Source organism: Thunnus thynnus, chromosome 15 (genome assembly GCF_963924715.1).
Source record: "Thunnus thynnus chromosome 15, fThuThy2.1, whole genome shotgun sequence".
Taxonomy (NCBI): Eukaryota; Metazoa; Chordata; class Actinopteri; order Scombriformes; family Scombridae; genus Thunnus; species Thunnus thynnus.
This window is the reverse complement of record NC_089531.1, coordinates 8,627,390-8,652,637: the sequence shown is the minus strand read 5'-3', so window position 1 is coordinate 8,652,637 and position 25,248 is coordinate 8,627,390. Positions and strand designations below refer to the sequence as shown.

The following is a 25,248-nucleotide window of genomic DNA, read 5'->3' as shown; positions in this document are numbered from 1 at the left end:
GTATTTAAATTACATGTAACAAGGAAATGTCTCCTGTATGGGTTTATTCATCAGTGTCTGTGTATTCTGTTTGTACTGTATGTATACATGACTTACTATCTAACTTCATGACTGTCTGTGTTGTCCAGCTTATGGCCAGGGGTATGCATGGAGTCCTGCCTCACTGACAGTGTTTGTTGGAGATACAGTAATGTGGCGTTGGGAGGCACCAGCCTTCCAGAAAGTCGGGTACCAGGTTTTTAGTGTTTCCAGCCCAAGTGGCACCACCTATGAAGGAGGACCATTCACCAGTGGAGACACCAAGACCGCTAAAGGTAGAACAGAATCCCATCCCTCAACAGAAATGATGATGAAATGATTCACGTTTACTATAAAAAAGCCCTTTTTTCCTCTTTGTTATTGCACTTTATTCCCAATAAAGGAAAACCCACCCTTACATACTCTTTCATGCATCTTTTGATGCAGGATTGTGTCATGTTCTTTCACTTTTCCTTTATTTAATAAGATAGAAGTGAGATTGTGTTATTAAAATCCCTTTTTCCAGCAAGAACTCATGCAGCATAGAATCAGTGTAATAATAAAAAATACATTGCAAACAACATAAACAGGCTGAGAAAAAACTGCACAGTTCTAATCATTTTCAGTTACGGTGCACATATCGCACATAAGTATTTGGGTTTTTGAAAACCATCCAAACAAATTAAAAAATAATAACCTCTGACAATTTCAAGTCCTTCTTTATATGTTCAGGTGAAGAGGGCAGCATATTCAAAAGCTTCTTTTTCCCATCTTTATACTTTGCTTTGGTTAGAGATCTCAAACAGGTGTGAAAATCTTGTTCTGGCTCTTTGCATGAACAGAGTGAAGAATGGAAATAGTAATTATAGTAAAGCTATAATTGAAGCTCATCATTTTCTTGCATTGAATTGTGGTCCATGTTTGTCCTATTCTTAGTAGAAAATGGCTCCTTCTGCCTCTTCACTGGCCTTTTCTCTCTTTGCTGTTGATGATTGTTGAGTTCTTCTGCTATAGGTGCTCATAAAATATCTCAACTTAATTTCACTTTGTCTACATTTGTCTATTTATCCACAAAAATACTGTGAGAAAAAATCAAGTACCAAACAACAGGGTGGAGGATTTTTCCTTTTGCGATCGATGGCGTGATAAACAAGACACATGAAGGCACATGAAGAACTTGATGTGCGCCATGTGATGTGTCACATCTTTCAACATGCATGAGAGAGACAGAACAAGATAAATGCACGCACCATGTCCAAGTATGCTATATAATAATAATAATGTCACAAATTTAGACACACCCTCTCTTTCTCTCGATCCTCTCAGGGTTTTTCGGCCACCGTTTCACCGTGCCTGGTGTGTACTACTACAGCAGCGGCTACGTAGATAGCGCCAACGTCAGGCTGCTGCAGGGTGTCGTGAAAGTTGAACCTCGGGAGGAGAAGAGCAGCAAGGTCTCTGTCAGCGTGGGAGGCATGGAGGCCAGACATGTGACAGGAGGTAAATGTACAGATGTGTATAAAACATGCTCAGTCAGAAGCTTTTTCCCAAATTTGAAAATGTAAAAATAATACTTGTGTATGATGTGTAATTTAGTATTTGAAATATTTAAGAGACAATAAATTATGTCAGATCAGGTGAATTAAGTGAATCTTTGAGGGGGGGGGGGGTTTCGATGGACTGGACATATAAACATCCAGCTCAAAGTAAAATAAAATTCCAAGTGTCATCATCATCATCATCAGTGATTCAAACTGTCTCCCCCGCAGGTTCACGTCGTACCTCCAGGTCAGTCGATCAGTGTGTCGCCTCGCCACAGTGCCCACAGACCAACGGGACATCAGACGGCCTTTCCTTCACCGCCTCCACCTGCTCAACCCCCACAGTCCAGTCCATCTCTCCCAACCAGGGCTCGTACCAGCAGCTCATCCACATCCAGGGAAATGGCTTCAGCGACACTGCCTGTGCCAATGAGGTGAGCAGTGTTAAGTTGGCTCTGAACTAATGGGTTTGGGGTTGAAATGCTTTGATTAGTTTTTAATTACACTTAGGTAGAAGTTATATTAGCACGCATTATAGATTAATATATACATGATATATACAGATGCTGGAGAGCACATAATTTTTTATGTTTTATACGTTTAGTGACGACAAAAATCTTTTATGAAGTCAGTAACATCTTTGAAGTCTTTATAATATCCAATATCCCAATCAGTTATGTTTTTACTAACAATAACTGTTTTTATCAAAAGTCTTCGCTCTCAAGACTTAGAACGAAAACTTTTAATGACATAATTTGAATCAATACATTAATAGTTGAATAAATTGCGGGATAATTACACTGGTAATTTAATTCAAGTTAAGATGAAGGAAAAACAGTAAGAGAAACAAAATAACACAACTTTGTAAGTTATTATCTCTCCACATTAATATGTACTCATTGTTAATTAGACACTGTATTTGTTATTGACCCAGACAAACACACTTTTGTCACACATATGTAAACATTACATTACCATTGTTTACATGTCAGTCATTATTTATAATTTTTAAAGTTTACAGGATTTAATTTTATTGTTCTCTGCAGTTAACCAGTTAATCTATCACCAGTCAGTAGGCAATTATTTTCTAGATTGTAGACAAATAATTTCTAACATCTTTCTACTCCAGATCTTTCATCATTATTCTGTTGCCAAAACATTTTATGATGAAATACAGTGAAAGCTCAGACGGAGCTTGTTGTCATTTACTCTCGGCTGCTCTGCGTCCTGTAGGTGACGGTTGGAGATCAGCCCTGCCTGGTGATCAACAGCTCTTCCTCTGAGATCTACTGCAAGCTGAGCAAGGACAGCGGACTTCCCATCGGCCTCGCTCTCCCCGTAGCCGTCAGAGTTAACAACTTGGGTAGCGCCATCATCGCCGTACAAAACGAGCTCGACCGTCGTTTTGTCGTCCTGCCCGTCATCAACTCAGTCTCGCCTCCTATCGGCAGCACCACCGGCCACACCAGGCTCCTCATCCACGGCTCCGGCTTCCTCGACGGACAAGTGACTGTAGCCAGCGAGCCGTGCGCTGTTGTATCAGTCAACTACACTTCTATTGTCTGTGACACCTCCCCTTCTCAGCCACACACTGGTAATGTCGTCTTCCAGGCGGGAAGGATCCCGAGCTCCTGTCACTCAAACTGCTCCTTCATGTACTCTCCTTCTGTCACTCCCGCCGTCACCAGCATTTCCCCCGACAGCATCAGCGATCTAACCACCGTCACCATCTCCGGCTCAGGGTTTGGCAGTCGTGTGGATGACGTGGTAGTTTTCGCCAGCACCATTGAGCTAGAAGTCACCGCCGTGACTGATGGAAACATCACGTTGAGCGTTGATGCTCTCCCTGCAGGCGACCACGCAGTCACAGTGATCGTGAGAAGTAAAGGCCTGGCATCCGGTCATGTCACCCTGAGCAGCCACGCCCAGGCTGCCCTGAGCCCCGATGTGGGCAGCCTGGCAGGTGGGACCCCTCTTGTCCTCACAGGAAACGGCTTCGCTCCAGGGAACACCAGCGTGATGGTTGATGGCGAACGCTGCGAGATTCAGGAGGTGACACCGGCTCTTCTCCGCTGCCTGACGCCTCCTCACAGCGAGGGACTGGTGACGGTCGACATCCAGGTCTTCTCTGTGGAGTATCCTCCTCTCAACTTCACCTACTCTACAGCTCACACTCCTGTCATCAGCTCCATCAGCCCCACCACTGGTAATTATGGTCCTCTACATCCTGTAGTCATAGTAACACTTCACTTGTGCTCAGTAAGTAGGGAGAAAATATTGTAGCTTTACTCCTTAATCAACCGTTACAAACTATACTTTATTTTAAAGCACAAAGCTTAATGATTTAAATTTTGTAAACTATTTTAAGATCCCAATATCAATGTGACAGCAGTAGCTTATTTGCTAATAGCAATAAAACCGAACAGTCCAATCTTTGAGAAAAAAAAACATTTTTACCTTTGCAAATTTGGTTCAGTATCATTCAAACAAATTCTTACTTTATGATAGTAAACTCAGAAAAGTAACCTCACTGATAAGACGAGGATCATGACTGTAATCTAAAGGGTTCAAGGACGGCAGCCGTTATATATTTGATTGTCTTGTTCAGCCTAAAAAGAGCACTTTAATAGCTTGTTTAAGAAAAGAAACTCTTTTTCTAGATAGATGATAGTATGTTTTAAGTGCAAGGATTAGAAAACTTAATTAACCCATAGAGCTTCATGTCATTCTTCTATTTCAGTAAAACCAATAAACTTCATATAATCATATAAGCAGCTTGATTTTAACCCAACAACACCCATACATCTCAGACAAAAGCATACAATGTGTATGTTCACTTGAATAAAATCAGAAACTGTAGCTATGATGTCTCTGATTCAGTGTCTCGTACTCATATTACATCCATCCAGTCGTCTCATTATCTCTTCTTCCTCTCTGTTTGTGTCCCACAGGACCGGGCGGTTCAGTCGTCACACTGACAGGTTCAGGATTTGGCACCGACCCGCAGCAGGTCTCCGTCACCATAAACCACGTTCCCTGCAATGTGTCCACAGTCAGCGACAGCCAGGTTCAGTGCACTGCAGGAGACAACCCAGGGGGGGCATACCCAGTCATGCTTCATCACCAAGTCAAAGGTCGCGCTCAGTCAGAGGTCATGTTCACCTATGAGCTGACTCTCAGTGGCGTGCAGCCCAACGAGGGTAAGCAGAGAGACAAACTGTTCTACAGCGTCTGCTATGTTTAAAATATTATAGGAAACGTGTTTCTTGGCGTTCCTGAAGCAACTAAAGACCCGATGACATCACTGTTCTTTGCAGACACATTAAATACTCAACACATTTTGAGATCAAAAATGAAAAGTGTTTAAACAGTAATTAATTTTTAAAACATCTGTAGCTACATCTTGCAAAATGAACTCTAGAAAAAATAAGCCTGAAAAATAATTCAAAATATAAATCTGTGCTGTATTTGAAGGTAAATCTATATTTTTTATATCTTTTATTGTAAAAACAACATGTTAAACTTCTTCTTTTTAAGTTTTCATCTGCAGCTTAGTATTCTTTGTGATTATCATATTAGTTTCACATTACCTTTTGAATTTGCTGTTAAATTTTTTCATCCTTTTTTTTTTTTTGTATTTTTAACACCGTCCCAAAAACCACACCAAAAATCTAAACATCACTCTCCTTTACAATAACTCTTATTAAGTGCGTTTCATAGAGTATCCAATAATAAACAAAGCAGAAACACGAGGAAAAATATATCAACAAATTGAAAGAAGAAAAAAATAATAATAATAGAGAACAAAACACAGAAATGGTCCCAACACACCTTCTGAGCAACTGGTTTAAATTTTTCTTTGAAATCTAAAAGAGACCCCAAACTTTATGAAATATATTGTGAGTTTTCCCAAATTGGAACACAGGATAACATCTCATTGAACCATATTGTTTCCAACAAACTGCAGTACACTTACTAGCAGCTGTTATCACTATTCCTAGAAAAAGTTTTGATATTATTTGTGAGGGTTGTTTTTGAGTTCAAGGTATCTTGACTTTGTTCTTTCTCTCTAATCTGTGATTCAGGCAGTTTCGGCGGCGGTGCTCTGCTGTCCGTCCAGGGCTCTGGGTTTGACCCGCACACCTCCAACGTGCTGATCTGCGGGGAGGAGTGTGAAGTTCACAGAGAAATGTCGACATCGAGCCGTCTCTACTGCCTGTCCCCATTCAACAACGGTAAGTATGACCAGATTTCAAATATCGGGTGATTAGTTGGTTATTTTCTGTCCAAAGCAGGTGAAGATTCCAAACTGTGATCGCCAGGTTATATATTTTTGAATTACTTCTTTTTTTTTTCCTTAAATAAATTAAAAACATTATTTTGCTGCCTTCATGATACATACAAGATACATCCTAGAAATCGTCTCTGTTATTTTATCCATTAAATTGCCTTTTTAAGTGCTCCCATCTTTCTAGTAAAGGTCAGCGTTAAAGGGAATAAGATGTTAGCTTTTGTAAGTTTTTCTTTAGGAAGAATGTGTTCCTGCTGGTTTTTGATATTTTTGGTTCCCAACTCATTTTGACAAACCAGTCCTGTCTAAGTTTAACTTTAAATGCTCTAATGGCGACAGACTTTATCTACGAGGAATGTTCTCAGCCTTTCAATGTAGGCAAAAATGACAGACATGTCAGACAAAACAATAACTCATCAAGGATGATGAGACGACTCAGGCTGCTGTGTTATCTCTGAGCACGCATCTTGATTCTTCTTGTCCTTTTGTTGTTGCGTGTGTTTGTCTGTGTGTCTGCGTGTGGTTACGTATGGGTGTCCTTTCAGGCACAGAGTCACAGGTGAGCTGCGAGGTTGCTGTCATTAACCAGCTGGGTGCCGTCAACATATCAAATGGCTTCACCTACAAATCTCAGCTTACGCCGCTGATCACTGAGATTTCTCCACGCAGAGGAGGCACCGCTGGAGGCACCAGGCTCACAATCACCGGCTCTGGTTTCAGGTGCGGTAAAGGAAGAGTCACTGCAATGTACACAATGACACAATGGAGAGGCACGCCCAGATTAGGGAACATTAGTTAAGCATTAAGTGCTCAACTTACATAACACAGTTGCATTTGTTTCATGGGACTTCTTTGCTTTGATTGGGTTTAATGAAAAGACGTCGCCTTACTTTTGGTACGCAATGATTTCCAATTTGAAACTATATATAGATAATGATTATTTTATTTAATGTTTTATATATTTATATATGTATACATATATATTTATATTTATATCGAACAAGATACAATACAATAATATGCAAGATAATAATATAATATATTATAACTCTTATTATTTTCTTAATGTTGTGTGTTCTATGTTATTAATAATGTAGCACTTTCAGTTTCACTATGAATGAAAAGCGCAGTACAAATTAAACATATTATTTTATTATAAGTATATTATACTAATGTAATGTAATACTGTTACAGGTCAATATAGCAATTTATTATATTATTATATATTAAATTACTCCCATATTATATTATCTTGAATAAAATTATATTAAATCATAACATGTTGTGTAATTATATGCATATATTCATACTTTACCAGACTATAATGTACAATACTACAGTTTAGTCGCAGATGTTATACTGTAATAACTACAGTATACTATTATAATATAATGTAATGTAATTTTGTTATATGATAATATAGCAATAGCAATATAGCCTAATATTGTATCATATAGTATATAGTTATATTATATATACTATATATAGTATATACTTATATATTATAGTATATATTATATTATCCTATTAATTATTCAATTATAACACGGGATTAAACTGTGTTGTGGTGCATTATTGTGCAGAGGTACAGTATATTATATTAAAGTTAGGTATTTGAAAGTATCTGGTATATATTACATTACATACATATATAATACGTATATCACTATAAGGTTTATAATATAAACCTTTAGAACATAACACTAATTCTAACACATATATGATAATACTATAATATAGTATAACATAATTTAACATTATATGATATTATATTATGTACATGTATGATACATATTACTGTGTTTACTATTACTATCACTATTACGACTATTATATAATGTATAATATGGACTTTATTTTATAATATGATTTTAGAATATAATACCAATTTAAAGACAATAATAGATGTCATTACAGCACAAATGTATAAGATAAGCTTTTATTTCATTTATTAATCTACCATTCCATCAATCAATCAATCTGTCTATTGATATACAATACTTTATACTTTTTTCACCTTTCCCACCTCATTGAATATCATCATGTTCACTTTCTCACCTTGCAGCACTGACATGAACGAAGTCAACGTGACAATCGCGGGTTCTGTGTGTGACGTCCAGTCCACCAACAACACACACATCATCTGTGTGACAAACGCTCAGCGGCAGTCTCAAGAGACCAAAGTCCGAGTCAGCATCGGAGACCGAGGCATCGCCAAGATGGTGAGAGAGGACGCTTGTTTGACGTTTAGTAAAGGAAATGTGTTGAGATTTTAATGTTGGCCAAGTTATCAGGTATGACCAAGGCTGAAGCCCCTTTACTAAAACTGACACCTTCATAGCTCCAGGTGCTGTTTTGTCACTCACAAAAGGGATGCAAAAGGGAATCTTCACACCAACAATATGATCAGACAGATTTCATAGTTTTTTAGGACGTGTTTTCATCCATTATTTCTCTTCTTCCTTCAGGATAACGCTGATTTCTTCTACATTGACGTGTGGTCGTCCAGATTCACGTGGGGAGGGTTGTCTCCACCCGAGAAGGGCTCCTTTGCCGTCATCACTAAAGGCCAGACCATCCTGCTGGACGTCAGCACCCCTGTGCTGAAAATGCTCGTCATTCAAGGTGCAAAAAAATGCTTTTCTCATGGCTGCTTTTTAATGTTTGTCATGGTTATGAAACCTTGTGTATTTATAATGATACAGAAAGGGGTTTTTTGGTTTAGCTGTGACTAAAACAAGACATTTTAAGGATTTAAATGTATTTATTTATATATATTTTTGGTATGTTTTTGTAGGACACATATTTGTATTGATGTAACTGGTGCCAATAGTTTAATATGAATATAAAATATATATATGTATTAATCTTGACAGAGCATCTTACCAAACTGCACTTGAGGACCTCACATTAGACAACTTCATACTCTTTTTGTTCCACCTGTATTTAGTCTGTAACTTGCTGGCTCTTTGTGCTCAGGAGGGACTTTGGTGTTTGATGAAGCGGACATCGAGCTGCAGGCAGAAAACATCCTGATCGCAGACGGCGGACGGCTGCAGATCGGCCAGGAGGGGGCGCCGTTCCAACACAAAGCCATCATCACACTTCACGGAAACCTGCGCTCACCAGAACTTCCTGTGTATGGAACCAAGACGCTGGCCGTCAGAGAGGGAGTGCTGGACCTGCATGGTACGAAAACACAACATTGGTACACACATAGGATTTACAGTTGGTTAATTTGTAAAGTTGAAAAATGTCACTTCAAATTGAGATTTTTCTTCTGATTGTGAAACTTATAGGAACGGTTATTTTGGGAAACATGGTTATTCGCATCTTGAGAACATGTTAGATGAGAATTAGATGCTACAGACAGCAGCTGGTTAGCTTAGCTTGGCACAAAAGCCTAAAACAGGTGCCCGCAGGTAATTTGTTTAATCCTTATGTGGTACAATGACATGTCACTGCTCCCAGCTAAGACATAGTCCAAATCATAACTCCCTTCTAAAACATGAGCTTGTGGTTTTTACACGTAGTATCACATGAGCTTTTTTAAAGAATCAAACATTTTATTATTATTCATATTAAGGAAAAACCTCTGATGATATACAAATTGTTAACATCAATGCTGGAAATACATCAAACAGCTTGCTAAGCTTATAATAAATTTATAAGAAGAGCAGTGATCGAAAGTAATTAAGTACATTTAATCAAAGTACCGAGTACTTCTGTTTTATGCTACTTCATACCTATACTCCAATACGTTTCAGAAGAAAATATAGTTTTAACTCCACTTCATTTTCTAGTTATTTCTAGTTATTTTGCTTTTTTTTTAAACATACTGTATGATCACCTGCTTAAACGTATTATTCAGTGGAGTGAAAGGTCAATTTTCTCATAAAAAGTGAAAAAGTCTATATTTCAACCTATTTTCAATACAAATCAACTTGTTTCAAGAATTATGGGCCATTCGGGATTATGACTAGTTTTACTTTTGTTACTATGTCGCTGATTATACTTGTAGTATGATTTTGACTTGTAATGAAGTATTTTTATATTGGTGTTTTGCTTTTATTTACGTGAAGAATCTGAATACAGTTTATTACATGTTGATCCAAAAAGTTTTGGCATTATGCAACAGAAAACTTAAATAGCTGTGACCCAAATATTCCAAAAAAAACTCACACAAGTCATTACGTCACGTAATGGTAAGCTGACAGTGTAATTCGAGTCATGTGCCCTGCAGGGATTTTATCATCAGTGACACCTCACCTGTCCTCCTAAGGTGAAAGTAATTGTTGATAACCTGTCTCTCCAGGTATTCCGGTTCCTGTCCCCTGGACCCGTTTGGCCCAGACTGTGACTAATGGCTCCGTCACACTGATGCTGATGGAGGCGGTGACATGGAAAGCCGGAGATGAGATTGTCATCGCCTCTACCGGCCACAGGTAGAGTGCATGGACACGAACGAGCTTTCACACACACACACACACATACACACACCTTGAGGCTGAGGTTTAACAGTTTCTCTCATAACAGGATGTCAAGTTGAAAACCCCTCAAAGAGGAGAAGTCAGGATTATAACTGACATCAAGCAAATCCTGTAAAGTAACCAAATCCTTTAAAGTTGAAATTAATCTCAGTCATTCAGCAGCAGCACAAAAATCCTGCCTGACAGGAAAATGTGGGATAAAATAACTGCATTATTCACATATTTGTCTCCTTTGAGGTATAAAAAAATCTCACTCCAATAAAATGCATATGATCACATAGTTATTCAGCAGGAATGTTAATATTTTCTGTTGCAAGATTTTTTTTCTTTTACAAAAGTTACAGGCGAATCACTTTTCACAGTTAGTGGTTTATTAAACTTTTTAAAAGCTTTGGGCAGAGCTGTCATATTCACTATATTTACTGTATTTTAATCTATAAATTTACACTTGAGTGTTCACATGAGAAAGGTGAAGTTTCCTAATTATAAGCCAGTCAAAAAAATCAGAACCATGAGCAGATTATTCAGAAATTAGGTTATTAATAAGAAATATTTACATGATATAGAGTACAATCATACATCTAGAATACCATAAGAAACTAAATAAATAAATAAAAATAATATACAACTATTAAAATGATTATTTTTGGGACACTTTGGACTTACTAAATACAGTCAGGAAGATGATTTGTAGTCTGGTTTGCAGAAAATAACTGGAAATTTGACAATTGTGCCATTTTGTCTCAGAAAGCCACTTCACAGAGGAAAATGTATATAGAGATAGTATGACTATGTGGAAAAAGGCTAAAAGCATAGGAGAAAATTAATATTGATAAGGGCTATCTGGCTAACATGTTGCACTGTTAACAGCTAATTAACAGCGTTCAGATGTTTGTTTATTCTAATAAAAAGTCCACAGCATGATAACAACAGTCATTTGTTAAGCTAACTGTATGTATTTAAACCCTGAGTGGACACATTGTTGTGCAGAAACATTTATTATCTCTGACATTGTTGTCATGGAAAGCAAAGTGATTCAACTGAGCTCTAAAAATCTTTCTTTTCCTCTTTATTACCTGTAATTTAATTGTAAAGGCAGTTTTATCCATGTCAGAATCAGAATATTGTGGGAATAATATCTCATTTTTACCAGTAAGCTTACTGGTTACGAGGTGGACTGTATAACGGAAAGCCTGAATTAAACTAAGTAATCTCGCTGTGTGATATTTGGCCGTGATCTTAACTCTTTTATTTCTGTTTTCCAGGCACAGTCAGAGAGAGAACGAGGTGAGGAGGATCGACTCTGTGTCATCTGACGGCAGGACCCTCACCCTGACCGAACCACTCAAGTACACTCACCTCGGGGTGAGCGTCACGCTGCCTGACGGGACGGTGTTTGAGGGCCGAGGAGAGGTGGGTCTCCTCACCAGGAACATCGTGGTTCGAGGATCCCAACACCAAGAATGGAACGACAAGATCGAAGCCTGCCCAGATGGTTTTAACACAGGTACTGTGTCGCAGTGGATGAGCTCTTAGATTACATTAAGTAAAATAAATTCAATCAAATCAAAGTGAATCAAAGTAAAAAGAACAACAACTTGGCATTGAATAGAACTGTAAGCCTTTCAAATAGAAGAAAAATGTTGTTTTTTTGCTTTTTTTCCATTTTCATTTTCATTTAAGAATAAATGACCCTCATGAAACACAACAGCGCGCAATTCAGCAGAGACTTTGTTACATTGTTGTACTTATTTTGAGACGATAACAACATCATCTATATGGTCATACTGGTTTTTAATATTAATATCTCTCTGTTTTGTGTGCTGCAGGTGAATTCACCACACAAACGTGTTTCCAAGGAAGGTTTGGAGAGGAAGTGGGCAGCGATCAGTTTGGAGGCTGCATCATGTTCCACGCACCCCGGCCAAATGAGAATCTCGCAATCGGCAGACTGGAATATGTTGAGGTGCTTGACAGGCCACGTTTGAACTTTAGACCCATTTTTCTAAAAGTCCTCATCCTCACAATCTGTTATTTTTTGTTCCTTGAAACTGAAATGATAAACTTTAATGTCTTGATGCTTTTGTGCCACAGGTCTTCCACGCTGGACAAGCCTTCAGGCTGGGCCGTTATCCCATCCACTGGCATCTGATGGGAGACATCAACTACAAGTCGTACGTCAGAGGTTGTGCGATCCATCAGACCTTCAACAGGGCCGTAACCATCCACAACACCCACCGGCTGCTGGTGGAGCACAACGTCATCTACGACATCATGGGCGGGGCCTTCTTCATCGAGGACGGCATTGAGACAGAGAACATCCTGCAGTACAACCTGGCTGTGTTCGTCAAACAAAGTACAAGCCTGCTAAACGACGACGTCACTCCTGCAGCCTACTGGGTCACCAATCCCAACAACATCGTCCGCCACAACGCCGCCGCGGGAGGGACCCACTTCGGTTTCTGGTACCGCATGCACGAGCACCCTGACGGTCCATCCTTTGATCGAAACATCTGCCAGAAGAAGGTTCCCCTCGGCGAGTTTCACAACAACACCGTGCACTCCCAGGGCTGGTTTGGCCTCTGGATCTTCCAAGACTTTTTCCCAATGAAGGACGGAGGCTGCCGCTCCAGAACCCCTGAGCCTGCTGTCTTCAATTCCCTCACCACCTGGAACTGTGAGAAAGGTGCTGAGTGGGTCAACGTGGGCGCTGTGCAGTTCAACGGCTTCGTCATGGTGAACAACGAGAAAGCCGGCATTGAAGCCAAGCGCATCTTGCAGTGGGCCGTGAGCGGCTTCGGAGAGAACGGAGGGGCGATGGTGTCCAACAGCACCATCGTAGCCCATGTGGATGAGCTCGGACTGGGAGACTCCTCCTGCACGCACCGAGGTGTCATCGCGCCACTCGATGATGGCATGAGCGTCGTTAACACCAAGTTCATCAACTTCAACCGCGGCTCCTGCTCAGCCATCGGGGTAGCCTCTATCGATGGGACGTGTGTGGATCGGTGCGGAGGCTGGGCTGTCAGGTTTAGTGGAATCCAGTACTTCGACTCACCCAACAAGGCCGGCTTCAGGTGGGAACATGAGGTGCAGCTGGTGGACACCGATGGCTCCCTCACAGGTACTCAGTCTTCCGTCTCTTACTGCTAATTTTTTTGATGTATTGCTCCTATTTCTCACTTAATAGTCATAATAATGATCAGTTTGTTATATAAGAGTTGTAAAACCTTCCCACATACATACCTAATCAGTCCCTAAAACCATGAGGTTTATATCAGAAAATTATTCTTATTAAAGTCTGGTATTATATAAGACCAAAACCAACAATTCTGTTTGTCTCTGAGTACTTTCTGTTGTCTGACACTCGTAAGTGTGACGGAAGTTTTTAAAAACAGCTTAAAAATATACAGCTTTATTCTTAAAAAAGGCTCAGTAACTTCCTAAAACAGGTGAGCACTGTAGTTTAAACAATAATCACTCATACAGGAGGAAATAGCATGTTTGTGGGACATTTAGGGTCTATTTTCAGCAGTGGATTAATACACACTCGGTGCTCTAGTGAATATCTACAGTAGCAGGATGGTGTATATGGGATTGACTCAATATAAACTACAGGATGTGTTCATGGTAATGAAGGAACATGTCACTCATTCATGAATTTTTAATAGTTTTTAGATGACAGTGGAACTCTATGGCTCTCAGTTTTAGACGTGAGGTTAATGCAGCTTACACTGATTATAATTACTTGTTTTCCAGGAAACGTCGACCACAAAGTCGTGCCTATGAGCGCCTTGCTGGACCCTGCGCACTGCACCCAGAGTGCCGAGTGGAGCGTCGGTTTCCCCGGCGCCGTGTGCGACCACACTGTCAACTTCCATCGTTTGTCATTCAACAACCCCACACCCGCCTCTCTGAAGGCCAAGGATGTCATCATGACCAACGAACATGGTATTAAAACACACAGACTTGCTACTTTCAAATGTCATGTTTGTTGTTGAAGAAGCAGGAACTAATCTGGAACCTTTATTGACCTCTACTGGTGATTAATGGGAATTGAAGTAGAGTTCTGCCATTAAAGGATAGGTTCTGCAGTTTTCAGTATTCTGTTTACATTTTTTAATCACTTAAAACTGCCACATTGATGGAAATATATAAATGTCTTTGCTGTAATATAAGACTGTCCTGACTGTGTGTTTTCATTGTTGAATGAAAAAAATACACTATTACAGGCACCAGTGTGATTCCCTATTTGAAGAAGAGAATGACTCATAAGCTTGGCTGGATGGTTATGCTGGTTTCTGGAAAAACTTACAACTGGTACTTCAACGACATGGACCATCTCACAAACATCACTTATAACGCAAAGTTCTTCGGCTTCAAGGTACATTTACAGTAGATATTTTCCCTCAATAGTCGTATAAGCAAATTATCTAATCGTCAATCAAATTTCAGGCCAGCTTTCTGCCTGTTTGCACACTGATGTTTCTACTTGTGCTTTTTCCCTCAAACAGTCAGATCAATACGTGATCATGAACCACAACTTCACCCAGAGTCCCGACAGGTTCCGTATAGTCGACGAGAGGAACGGCTCATCGACGCCGCTAAGCTTCAGCGATAACGACAACGGAGACTGGTACTTCGACGACAACTCCAACAACCTCTACTACATCGGTTAGACGCGCTTTATTATGGATCCATTGATTGTAGTGATCGTTTTGATAATGGATTAATCATTTAAGTCATTTATAATATAAGGGAAAAATGTCAGCTAGTCACTGATTGTAGCTTCTCACATGTGAGTGTTTTTCTTGTTTTTTATATAAATGTATATTCAAGTTTAGTATCTTATAACCTATAATATTGATAAATAAATTATTAACTATATTAAATAATCACTTTTTTAAAGTGACACTTAATGATTTTGTTATTGACTTTATTTCAGTAGCCAGTGGATACAGAAAACTTTACGATTGGCTATTTCTAAAGAGTGGAAACTTGGAAACTCATTTGTTGACAAATTTAGCATTTTTAAGGTCACATAGTATACATTATGCGTTACAGGGTACTTTTAAATCACAGCATTAACACACTTAAATCTGCTTTATTATCACCATTATTTTTAGTATTAGAGTAATTTTGTTAGTCTGTCTCTGTAACTTAAATCTTTTTGTGCTTTAGTGACAGTTTGCCTCATTTGGATCACTAACTGGAGTTCACTGTTTGTCCTCCAGATTATTTATCATTAAATCACACTAAAATATCAAAATGTTTAGAAACATTCAATGATTCTGTGATTTGTGCGTCTTCATTCACTCGACATTGCTCTGTTCCTACAGTATCCGGGAAGACCAGCCAGCGCGAGCGTCGTAACAGCGTTGACCGCTCCATGGTCGACGTTGGCGTGAACTTAAGGGTCTACCGCTGCTTCTACCCCAACTGCATCCCACCAACGCCACCGCCTCCAGCCACACTCGCCCCCTTACCCACCGGCCGACCAGACAACTTCATGTATGTTTCCCCTCTCTGCAACATTTCATACATGAGCAGGAACACATTTAAACTCATTAGCTACAGTGAGACATCACATAACTTTATTCATAAATTTTATCGCTTGCAAATAGCAAATATACTGTAGAACTCATCAAAACCTTTTGCAATATCAGAGGTTATCATCAAAAGGGAATGCCAAAATTGCTAAAAGTTTATTGGGAGCAATTGTTGCACTAAAAGCAAACACTGTTGATATAAAGTGGTTATTATGTTGACTCTGGTATGGTCTTTCTAATGCTGTGTGTTTTTTTCTCCAGTCGCTGGTCCAGTGATGATTTCTGGAAAAGTTCAGCTGAGAATAACTTCACTGTACCAGCAGAGGGCGCTGATGTGGTTATCCCATCAGGTAACATCTGGAATAAAAACCCCTAAAAATCTTGACTGAGTTAAAGGAGAGGACATCTGCTGGGGAAATCTTCATTATGTGGACAGTGTTGCTTTTTGTTTGTCCACCTGAGTTGTTGAATGTCGATTTACAAATGATACGATGATTTCCTTCACCATAAGATGACTTTTAGACAGTCTTAAGCTTGTCTGGTGAAACAGTATGATTATAAAAAAGATTTGTATATTTTAAGCACCAATTACTGGAAATTCATTCAAGACTTTTGAAATTTAAAACAAATTCATAATAACAACCAAAAAGTCAGTTTCTAATAGTAATGAACCTTTAATACAATACCTTTGTATCCTCGTTGGCCCTCAGGAAAGTGGGTCGTTTTGGACAGCGACATTCCTCCCCTCAACAAGCTGACGGTCCTGGGAGTTCTCGAGATCCCCGACTCCGGCAGACAGGCTCGCTCTACACCCGAGAACAGGACCGTTGTGATCGATGCTGTTTACATCTCCATCCAGGTCAGTGTTCAGTAATCTTTCTGGTTCACAATTATCCACTTTATCGCTTCACATCGGTCCAGTGATTATTCATGTGTCCCTCTATCAGTTAAATTTATTTATGGGCAATTCCTGGAGGATAGATAGAAGGGAAGGGAGGCGAGAAAACTGCAGGTTTTTATCAGTCGTGTCTGTTTGCTTGTAATTTATTTACCAAATTTTGAGATGTTTTGCCTTACAATTCTTGTATTTTTTTAGTAGAGTGAATGGTTTTGTACTAACTTATTTTATTTCAGGCTAACTTCTGCACATGTGCCCTTATTTTTTTTTTTTTCTTTTGTTTGATGTTGATGTTGCTGCAGCCCCCTCAATCCAAGACTATTTTCTCCTGCAGGAGACAGTAAAAATAATCTTGACCTTGATTTGAGATTGTTTCAATTTGGCAAACCAGCTTTCATGTTAATAAATGTTAGTTTAGTGTCTCTCACTGCTGGACATAAAATAACAATGAACCTATAATCAGTTCCTGAAGGTGTTTTCTATAAACAACCAGCGGGTGGAGCTGTAGGCGTATTTTCGGAGGGAGGGGAGATTGTCTCACACAAGGAGTGATGTGTTTTATGTCACTGAAGTAGCAATAGATGTGTTTGTGAAGTATAAATAAGGAGATAATGTATTATTAAGATTTAGGCACTTCGTATGAGCAACAACAGTTAACCATGATTGAACAGGCAAAGAGAAAAGTGCCGCTATAGAAACTACTGTGAATCAAAATGAAGATGAGATCACAGTACGACAGAAACTGTATGAGTCACAGTCTGAGTTTGTGATGTTCAGTGAAGTGATGTTCATGTCTCCTCGTGTTTCAGGGCGGCAGGATGATGGCAGGACGGGCTGACGAGCCGTTCAGAGGTCAGCTGCACATCAAACTGAGAGGGAACCACCGCACTCCTGACTGGCCTCTGCCTAACGGGCCCAACCAGGGATCCAAAGTCCTGGGTAAGAAAACTGTGTCAGGCTTAAGATCTGACGGTCGCTGTTAGCAGCAAATGTTTGTCGGGGAGATAAATGAGAAACTTTTTGTTGTTTCAACAACATTCTGAACACAAAATATATAACCGATATAAAGACATTTACTATTCTAACAGAAACTATAATGCAACTTTGCAGTGTATGTAATGAAGAGCTGCAACGATCAATCGATCGACAGAAAATTAATCTGTAACAATTAGTCATTTTTTAAGGAAAAATGCCAAATATTTGCTGGTTTTAGCTTTAGCTAACTTTTATGTGTCACACATCATAATAAAGTGAATATCTTTGAGTTTGCACTGTTGATCAGACAAAACAAGATATTTTTATACGTCATCTTACACTCTAAGATATTATAATGGACATTTTTCAGTGGTTTTCATACTTTATAGAAAAAACGATTAATTGAGAAAGTAATTGTCAGCTTAATCAATAATGAAAAGAATCATTAGTTGCAGCCCTAATGTAATGCAACTATTTTTTTCTCATAATAGATATATTTGTAACATATCGTCCCATACATTTAATAGTATATTTACAACATGTTGTGGAATATTCTGCCACATTTCATGTATTGTAAATATAAGTACATACTCTAATGTACATGTGGACCATGTGGAATATTTAATATATTTTCAAATTACATTATATTTTAAGTCAGAATATGATATTATGTTTAAATGAATGATTTAAGAAAATTATAACTTTTTTATTTAATTATAACCATTTTTTGATGGTTTATTAAAATGTTATAACACTCAGAAGATGTTTGAGTATGTATGTTGAATTCTTAATTAAGTTTTGATTGTACAGTCCACCATGCTGGAATTGACAAGCATTGTCTTTGCTGACGAAGACGTAATATTATTAAGTGACACCGTAAAATGAATCATCTCAGCCCAGACGGATGTGTGGTGACACATGGTTGAGCACTAAGTCTGTTTTTCTATTGTCCAACAGGTGTGTTTGGTACGCTGGAGCTCTACGGACAACCTCACAACGTTTACCACACCAAACTAGCTGCCACAGCTGACGCCGGCTCCAACAGCCTGAGATTGACACAGTCCGTCGACTGGAAGGTCTCTGTGGTTTTATTTTATTTACTTTGAACACAGTATTTTGTGTTAAATGTAAAGATCTTAAAAGCAGAAATATTCATATCTAAGTGTACATTTGAGTTATGAAGTCTGTACTAAATCTAAACTAAAATTTTGGTTTTACATCAAATCAAACACTGCAACAGCTTCTCTGAATATGAATGTTTAATACCAGTACAACCAGTAACAGCCAGTAATCAGTTACTGTTTTTTACATTTCTGCTTGTGTTTGCAGGTTGGAGACGAGGTCGCCATCTCCACCACTAGCTACAACGCATCAGAAACAGAAAAACGCAAGATCACTGCCGTGTCATCAGACGGCCTCGTACTGACCCTGGACCAGCCTTTGGCCCACACGCACATCGGTCAGTTCAACATCTGTCTCCACAGACACAGCACATGTCTCCAAAACTTAATAATGATGCAGAAATTGATGATGATGTAGATTGTGTTTCATAGACAATCTGGCAACATCAGACAAACATACAAAACTTATGGATCCGTGTGTGTGACGATTATTCATAATAAAGGTTGAGGGAACTGTGCAAATTACGAGAGTTTCCTGTGAGAAACAACAAAACGGGAGCACAGCAGGAGAGGGGGTGAAAATACGGGAGAAACCCAGGAAAACCCAGGGACTGTTGGCAGGTCTGTTAAAACGTAATGCATCCTATAAACTGATCCCTCTGTCTCTCTGTCCAGGTGAGACTCACTCTGTCTCAGGTACGTCGCTCTCCTACACTCTGGCCGCTGACGTCGGCCTCCTGACCAGAAACATCAAGATCATCGGTCAGGAGTATCCGGATATGATGAAGGACTCGTTCGGAGCCAGACTGTTGGTCGGCACCTACTCCTGGGATGGAATCAACTATAAAGGTGAGCAGACCTTCTTTACTTAATGAGTTTAAAGTAAATTCTGTGTTATTTGGATATTCAGCCCTAGTATGACTGTTTATTCAGTCTTTTAGATTATTTGCTTGTTATTTAAACATATTTAACACATTGTTTGATATTTTATTCTTTAGGCAAGGCTCAGATCAGGAATGTGGAGTTCTTCCGCTCTGGTCAGGAGGGCTGGACCGACTACTCCGATCCTCGCTACTCCGTGGCATTCCTCAACCTCGGAAAGGTAAGTTTATGAAGTGATTTAAAAGATGGTAGACATGTCCAACAAACTTCTGTATTAATATTCCTATTTAAAAAATATTAAATTGAACATTAGTTGATTTCATTGACAAAGTCCATACTGGGTTCACAACCCCAATTAATCATATTTCAACTGTTTTAGCTGCAATAGTTATTTCTCTAATCATAAAAATATAAGTAATATGTAGTCATGTATTAATATTCTTGTGCAACAATGATGAATTGTTTGGTTCAAATGCAATTTAAATAAAATGTTAGAGTATCAATGAAAGCAGTTAGAGCTGCAATGATTAGTCGATCGACATAAAATTAATGGCTAACTACTTTGATAATTGATTAATTTTTTAATTTTGGATGTCAAACAATGTCAAAATTCTCTGGTTCCAGCTTCTTAAATGTGAGTGTTTTCAAGTTTTGTTAGTCCTCTATGAGAGAGAACTGAATATCTTTGGTTTGTGGGCTGTTGTTCCTGACAAAAGAGGACATTTTATGCTGCATCACGGACTTTTGACATACAGCTGGGAGAACAACAAGTTTTTGTTGTTTTTTTAACTTTCTGTAATGTCAAACAGGAGTTCATGTGGCCGCTATATGAGGCCAACATTGAGACTAAATACAGCAGAGTTCACTGAGGAGAGAGGAATCTGAGGAGGAGGCATTCAGTTTCTTAACGATATCTAAATTTGAATTTTGTCTTTTCTTTGTTAAAAAGGTTTCAGGAGAAGATTCGTACCTTCAGGGCTGCGCTTTCCATGACGGCTTCTCTCCAGCCATCGGAGTCTTTGGAACAGAAGGGCTGAACGTTGACGACAACATCGTCCACCGCACCGTCGGAGAAGGTAAACACTACACTGTTAACTTTATATAATTTATCGCTTTACAAGGTGGTTTCATAGACGCTGTTTCCAATTTCATTCCTAACAGAAACAATTAAAATCTAATTTAAACATTTTCTATCTAATTTTAGTTTTGATTTTACATACATTTATCCTCATATATATATAAATATAGCTGCATCATTTATGTAGACACATACATTTAACTGAGGAATGAGAGAAAACACTAATACACTGTAATGATTTACAAATGCTATACATTTGGCACATGGGCCGTGATTATCCAAATTAAATGTGACCACAGTAACAGAAGCAACTCTTCACCAGCACTGATCAGAAGCTCTTTAATGTATTAAAATTTGTCCATTTTCAGGTATCAGAATTTGGGGCAACAAGACCACAGTGAGGAGAAACCTGGTGATGATGACGTTGTGGCCTGGATCGTACCAGGGCAGAGAGGAACCCTTCAACTACGCCTGGAACGCTGCCATCGAGGTCTGTCTTCTCAAAATATAAGAACTTATTATACCTTTTAAAAAAACTATGGCCGCTTTTGTAACCTGTCCTGTTTTTTTTCTGTAACATCAGGTCAACGAGGGGACGAATGTCGTGCTGCAGAATAACATCGTGGCAGGTTACGAGAGAGTGGCGTACCGCATCGATGGTGAACCATGCCCAGGTAGTAAAAACACGGATGTTTTTAATGATTTCAGTTTGCAGGTTTTATTTTGGTGCGTTTTCTCAGACTGAGGAAAAAGGTGCACGTCAGACATCCTCAAAGACTTTTTCCCATATGACTTATGCTGGTGCAGGAAATGTGAACGAGAACGAGAAGTGGATTCATAACGAGGCTCACGGCGGTCTGTTCGGTGTGTATCTGAACAAAGACGGTTTGCCCGGCTGCAGTTTCATTCAGGGCTTCTTCATCTGGAAGAGCTTTGACTACGGCATCTACTTCCAGGTACGCTTACCTTGATTTACAAGCTTTATTCCTCAACAAAAAAAGAAGCTCAGAGATTATTTTTGGACTAAATTTAACTACATCAAGAGGAAAGAGTGTTGAGTTGTGACTCTTGTCAAGGCTCAGGAAATGTAAAATAAACTGGGGATTTATTCAAATATGACAGAGAACCTTTCATTTAGCACATTACTAAAGATGAAAGGTCGGTTCTGTTTCTGCTCACTTTTTAAGATCATGTTTATTCTGACCTTGATATCAATTAGTTTTGTTCCCGACATTTATCAGAGTTTATGGGTCCTTGTAAAACAATAAAGACCAGGAGATGCAGGCTTCAGATAATCTAGATTATCTCCAGGAAATTACAACATCTTCCTCTTCCTCTAACCTTTGCAGACCATCTCAAATGTCGTTGTCTCTAACGTGACCCTGGTGGACAACGGGATGGGCATCATGCCTCTCATCTTCGCTCCTCCTTCTGTCACCCACGCGTTCGCTGATAAGAAAGTTCACATTCAGGTAACAAGTTTATAGCGATTCAGTCAGTATTTGTTTCTACCGTCTCTCATATTTCATTCAGTTGTGACTTTTTTTTATTGACAGTCGTATTCCTCTTTTCCCAGAACGCGCTGATCGTTGGCAGCAGCCCGAACTTCAACTGTGCAGACACTTTGTCCAGCAGCGACTTCAACATGGCGATCAGTGAAGGCCATCGAGCCCCCAGACCTCTCAATGGTACAGCACACAGATAATATATCACTGCTATAAAGTAGATTGATTTGCTGGGAAAATTGATATAGTGTACAGGGCATATATAATTAATATACTATACAGTTGCTACAGGCTTTTAGAGGTCTTAAATCTGTTTAAATTTCTTTTTGAATTCAATGTCTTTTCAGATTTGCCTTAATGAAAAATATATTTTCCTGCTGATAACTCAAAAGATAAAGATTTGTGTTGATACAGAAGCTGTTTTTAGGGTTGGAGGTTATGATTACATTTTTAAAAAGGCTGTGTAATTTTTGACTATTTAATTACCAACCAACACCTTGAATATGAATTAAAATGCTGGATCTTTTTATTCCATATAAATGCATGCTGGTAAAATTGAAAATAAATCTTCCTCTCCTCACTCTGGGTCTCTGTTTTAACTCTGTGCAGGTGGCAGATCTGGAATCTGTTGGCCCACTTTTGGATCTGGACACAACACCGCCCCGATAAAGGTCCATCATCTGAACAACAACTATAACGCCATCAAAGGACTGATGACAGTCAACGGTGAGTTCAGGCTCTGTATTCTGTGTCCAAATTAGTTTAATTTAAAAGGTATTTTATGCTGCTGTCGTGATCAAAATCTTCACAGTAATTTGAAGAAAATCTATCCCTTATTTTCCTGTTTTCTCTTTTTCCAGACACGACGTTCGTTGGATTCCGAAACGTCTGCTCCAGCGAGACGAATATCATGTTCATCACCAACCCGATAAACGAGGACTTGCAGCATCCTGTGCAGGTTTCAGGCATCAAAATGATCGACAGCGCAGAGGGGGCCAAAGTCTTCATCCACAGGGCTGATCTGGGGTAAATCATAAACAGAATGAAAAAAAACTGAGAAAATACAGCTGAAAGATCTATGAGATGTAAACAAAATACTGGAGACATTTGCCAGATATTGATAAATGATACACCTGGATACGTCTTTGATGCACTGACAAAAGCAGAAATCGAATAGTTTACAGATGAACACAAGTTATTACAATGATGTGTTGATTTTCATATTTGTTATTTTTCTGTTTTTTGTAACTGTTAAACGTAAACTGTGCACATCTTGCTCAAACTAACCAAACTTGGTAATGGTTGCTGCTTTAATTTATTATTTAAATTGATTAAAAAACAAGTGTATTTTTACATAAAACTGCATATGATTTGGTTGTTTATGTGTTTTTGATTTTTAAATATAAGTATATGACAAAGAGTAAAATCAGCGATGTGTGTTTTTGTGTTTCAGTAAAGTTGACCCATCTAACTGTGTGGACATGGAGTGCGACGCGAAGAAGAAAAGCATGCTGAAGGACTTGGACGGCTCGTTCCTGGGCGCAGTGGGAGCTGTGGTGCCTCAGTCTGAGTACGAGTGGGGAGGAGACCCCAGGAGGGGGCTGGGCGACTACCGAATCCCCAAAGTCATGCTTACTTTCCCCAACGGCAGCCGCATCCCTGTCAACCAGATCGCTCCACACAAAGGTACAAAACAACACTAGGGAGTCTTTCTGGATGACAGATCGCACAACTCTTCTCCAAATGACGATGCTTTTTTCTGAGTAAACCTCGGTAAAATGGGTTGTACAACTACTTTGAATGGAATTGTAATATAAGAAAAAGAAACAAAGCAGAGGCTTTGTCTGACTGTCTGTCATTGCTTCATCTTTCCTCAGGTGTGATCAGAGAAGACTGCACGTACATGAGTACCTGGCAGGGCTACAAGTGTTTCGGGCTGAATTACAGGATGCTGGTGATTGAGAGTCTTGACTCAGACACGGAGACCAGGCGGCTGTCCCCAGTCGCTGTGCTCGGAGACGGCTTTGTGGATCTCATCAACGGTAAGGACCGGTTTTAGACTCCTGATACAACCGGGACTAGGTGTAAAAAATTACAGAGAATGTGTGTTTAATTCAGGTGTGTGTTTGTGTGTCCAGGCCCCCAGGATCACGGGTGGTGTGCTGGCTACACCTGTCAGAAGAGAGTCTCTCTCTTCCACAGCATCGTGGCCACCGGCCGCAGCTTCGACATCTTCTTCAGCAGCGTCAGCCCTCAGAAACTTCGCCTCATGATGCTTAATGCTGATCCATCTGAGGTCAGTGCACACCTACAATCCACAATATTAATAACTTTAATTCAAATTGGGTTATTATTTTAATAGTTCTTCACACATCAGTTAAGTTTCCCAACCTATAAAACATAGATATATCCTGTAAATCTCACTTCAGCTTCAATTCAGTCACTTTTTTCTCATTTTTCACCAAGTGACCTTTTGTTTTTGAATGCGTGCAGAGCATCATGGTGTCAGTCTTCTACTCAAAGCCTCAGCGGTTGGATGTGTACGTTGACAACAATCTGATCCCTCCTACTAACGCTAAGTGGAACGCTGACAACACTGACTACACCCTGAAGGAGCCAATCTCTGCAGGTGCTAATGCTTAACACACACACACACACACACACACACACACACACACACACACACACACGGAGATTATGTAACTGTAATCAAGTTCAGAAAATATTAACAGCTGCAGTATCTGAACAGCATATTCAGATTATGTCTCTCTTTTTCAGACCAGCATTCTACAGCTGGTCACCACAGGTCACAACTTACATCTTGTGCCAATGCTGAAAGTATTGTGTCGTTTATGTAGAGGCCAACACAGACCTGTTATTAATGTTCCCCCTTTTTTTTT

General features: G+C 39.3%; 1 protein-coding gene across 1 annotated transcript in view; it reads left to right on the top strand.

Annotated features, from left to right (window-relative positions):
* Positions 1–25,248, top strand: part of pkhd1l1.1 (PKHD1 like 1, tandem duplicate 1) — a 49,716-nt gene that overhangs the window by 20,463 nt on the left and 4,005 nt on the right. The window contains exons 35-71 of the mRNA XM_067612296.1: positions 129–314; positions 1,345–1,518; positions 1,788–1,993; positions 2,793–3,765; positions 4,511–4,759; positions 5,645–5,794; positions 6,396–6,570; positions 7,916–8,072; positions 8,319–8,475; positions 8,830–9,039; positions 10,166–10,295; positions 11,606–11,847; positions 12,170–12,306; positions 12,435–13,464; positions 14,100–14,291; positions 14,573–14,724; positions 14,855–15,014; positions 15,680–15,851; positions 16,151–16,239; positions 16,600–16,748; positions 17,597–17,726; positions 18,720–18,838; positions 19,092–19,221; positions 19,559–19,732; positions 19,882–19,985; positions 20,715–20,841; positions 21,212–21,333; positions 21,427–21,517; positions 21,651–21,799; positions 22,193–22,315; positions 22,420–22,531; positions 22,958–23,074; positions 23,209–23,374; positions 23,802–24,034; positions 24,226–24,390; positions 24,487–24,644; positions 24,842–24,977. Of these exons, the coding sequence (XP_067468397.1) occupies positions 129–314; positions 1,345–1,518; positions 1,788–1,993; positions 2,793–3,765; positions 4,511–4,759; positions 5,645–5,794; positions 6,396–6,570; positions 7,916–8,072; positions 8,319–8,475; positions 8,830–9,039; positions 10,166–10,295; positions 11,606–11,847; positions 12,170–12,306; positions 12,435–13,464; positions 14,100–14,291; positions 14,573–14,724; positions 14,855–15,014; positions 15,680–15,851; positions 16,151–16,239; positions 16,600–16,748; positions 17,597–17,726; positions 18,720–18,838; positions 19,092–19,221; positions 19,559–19,732; positions 19,882–19,985; positions 20,715–20,841; positions 21,212–21,333; positions 21,427–21,517; positions 21,651–21,799; positions 22,193–22,315; positions 22,420–22,531; positions 22,958–23,074; positions 23,209–23,374; positions 23,802–24,034; positions 24,226–24,390; positions 24,487–24,644; positions 24,842–24,977 (7,446 nt within the window). The remainder of the gene's footprint in view (positions 1–128; positions 315–1,344; positions 1,519–1,787; positions 1,994–2,792; positions 3,766–4,510; positions 4,760–5,644; positions 5,795–6,395; positions 6,571–7,915; positions 8,073–8,318; positions 8,476–8,829; positions 9,040–10,165; positions 10,296–11,605; positions 11,848–12,169; positions 12,307–12,434; positions 13,465–14,099; positions 14,292–14,572; positions 14,725–14,854; positions 15,015–15,679; positions 15,852–16,150; positions 16,240–16,599; positions 16,749–17,596; positions 17,727–18,719; positions 18,839–19,091; positions 19,222–19,558; positions 19,733–19,881; positions 19,986–20,714; positions 20,842–21,211; positions 21,334–21,426; positions 21,518–21,650; positions 21,800–22,192; positions 22,316–22,419; positions 22,532–22,957; positions 23,075–23,208; positions 23,375–23,801; positions 24,035–24,225; positions 24,391–24,486; positions 24,645–24,841; positions 24,978–25,248) is intronic.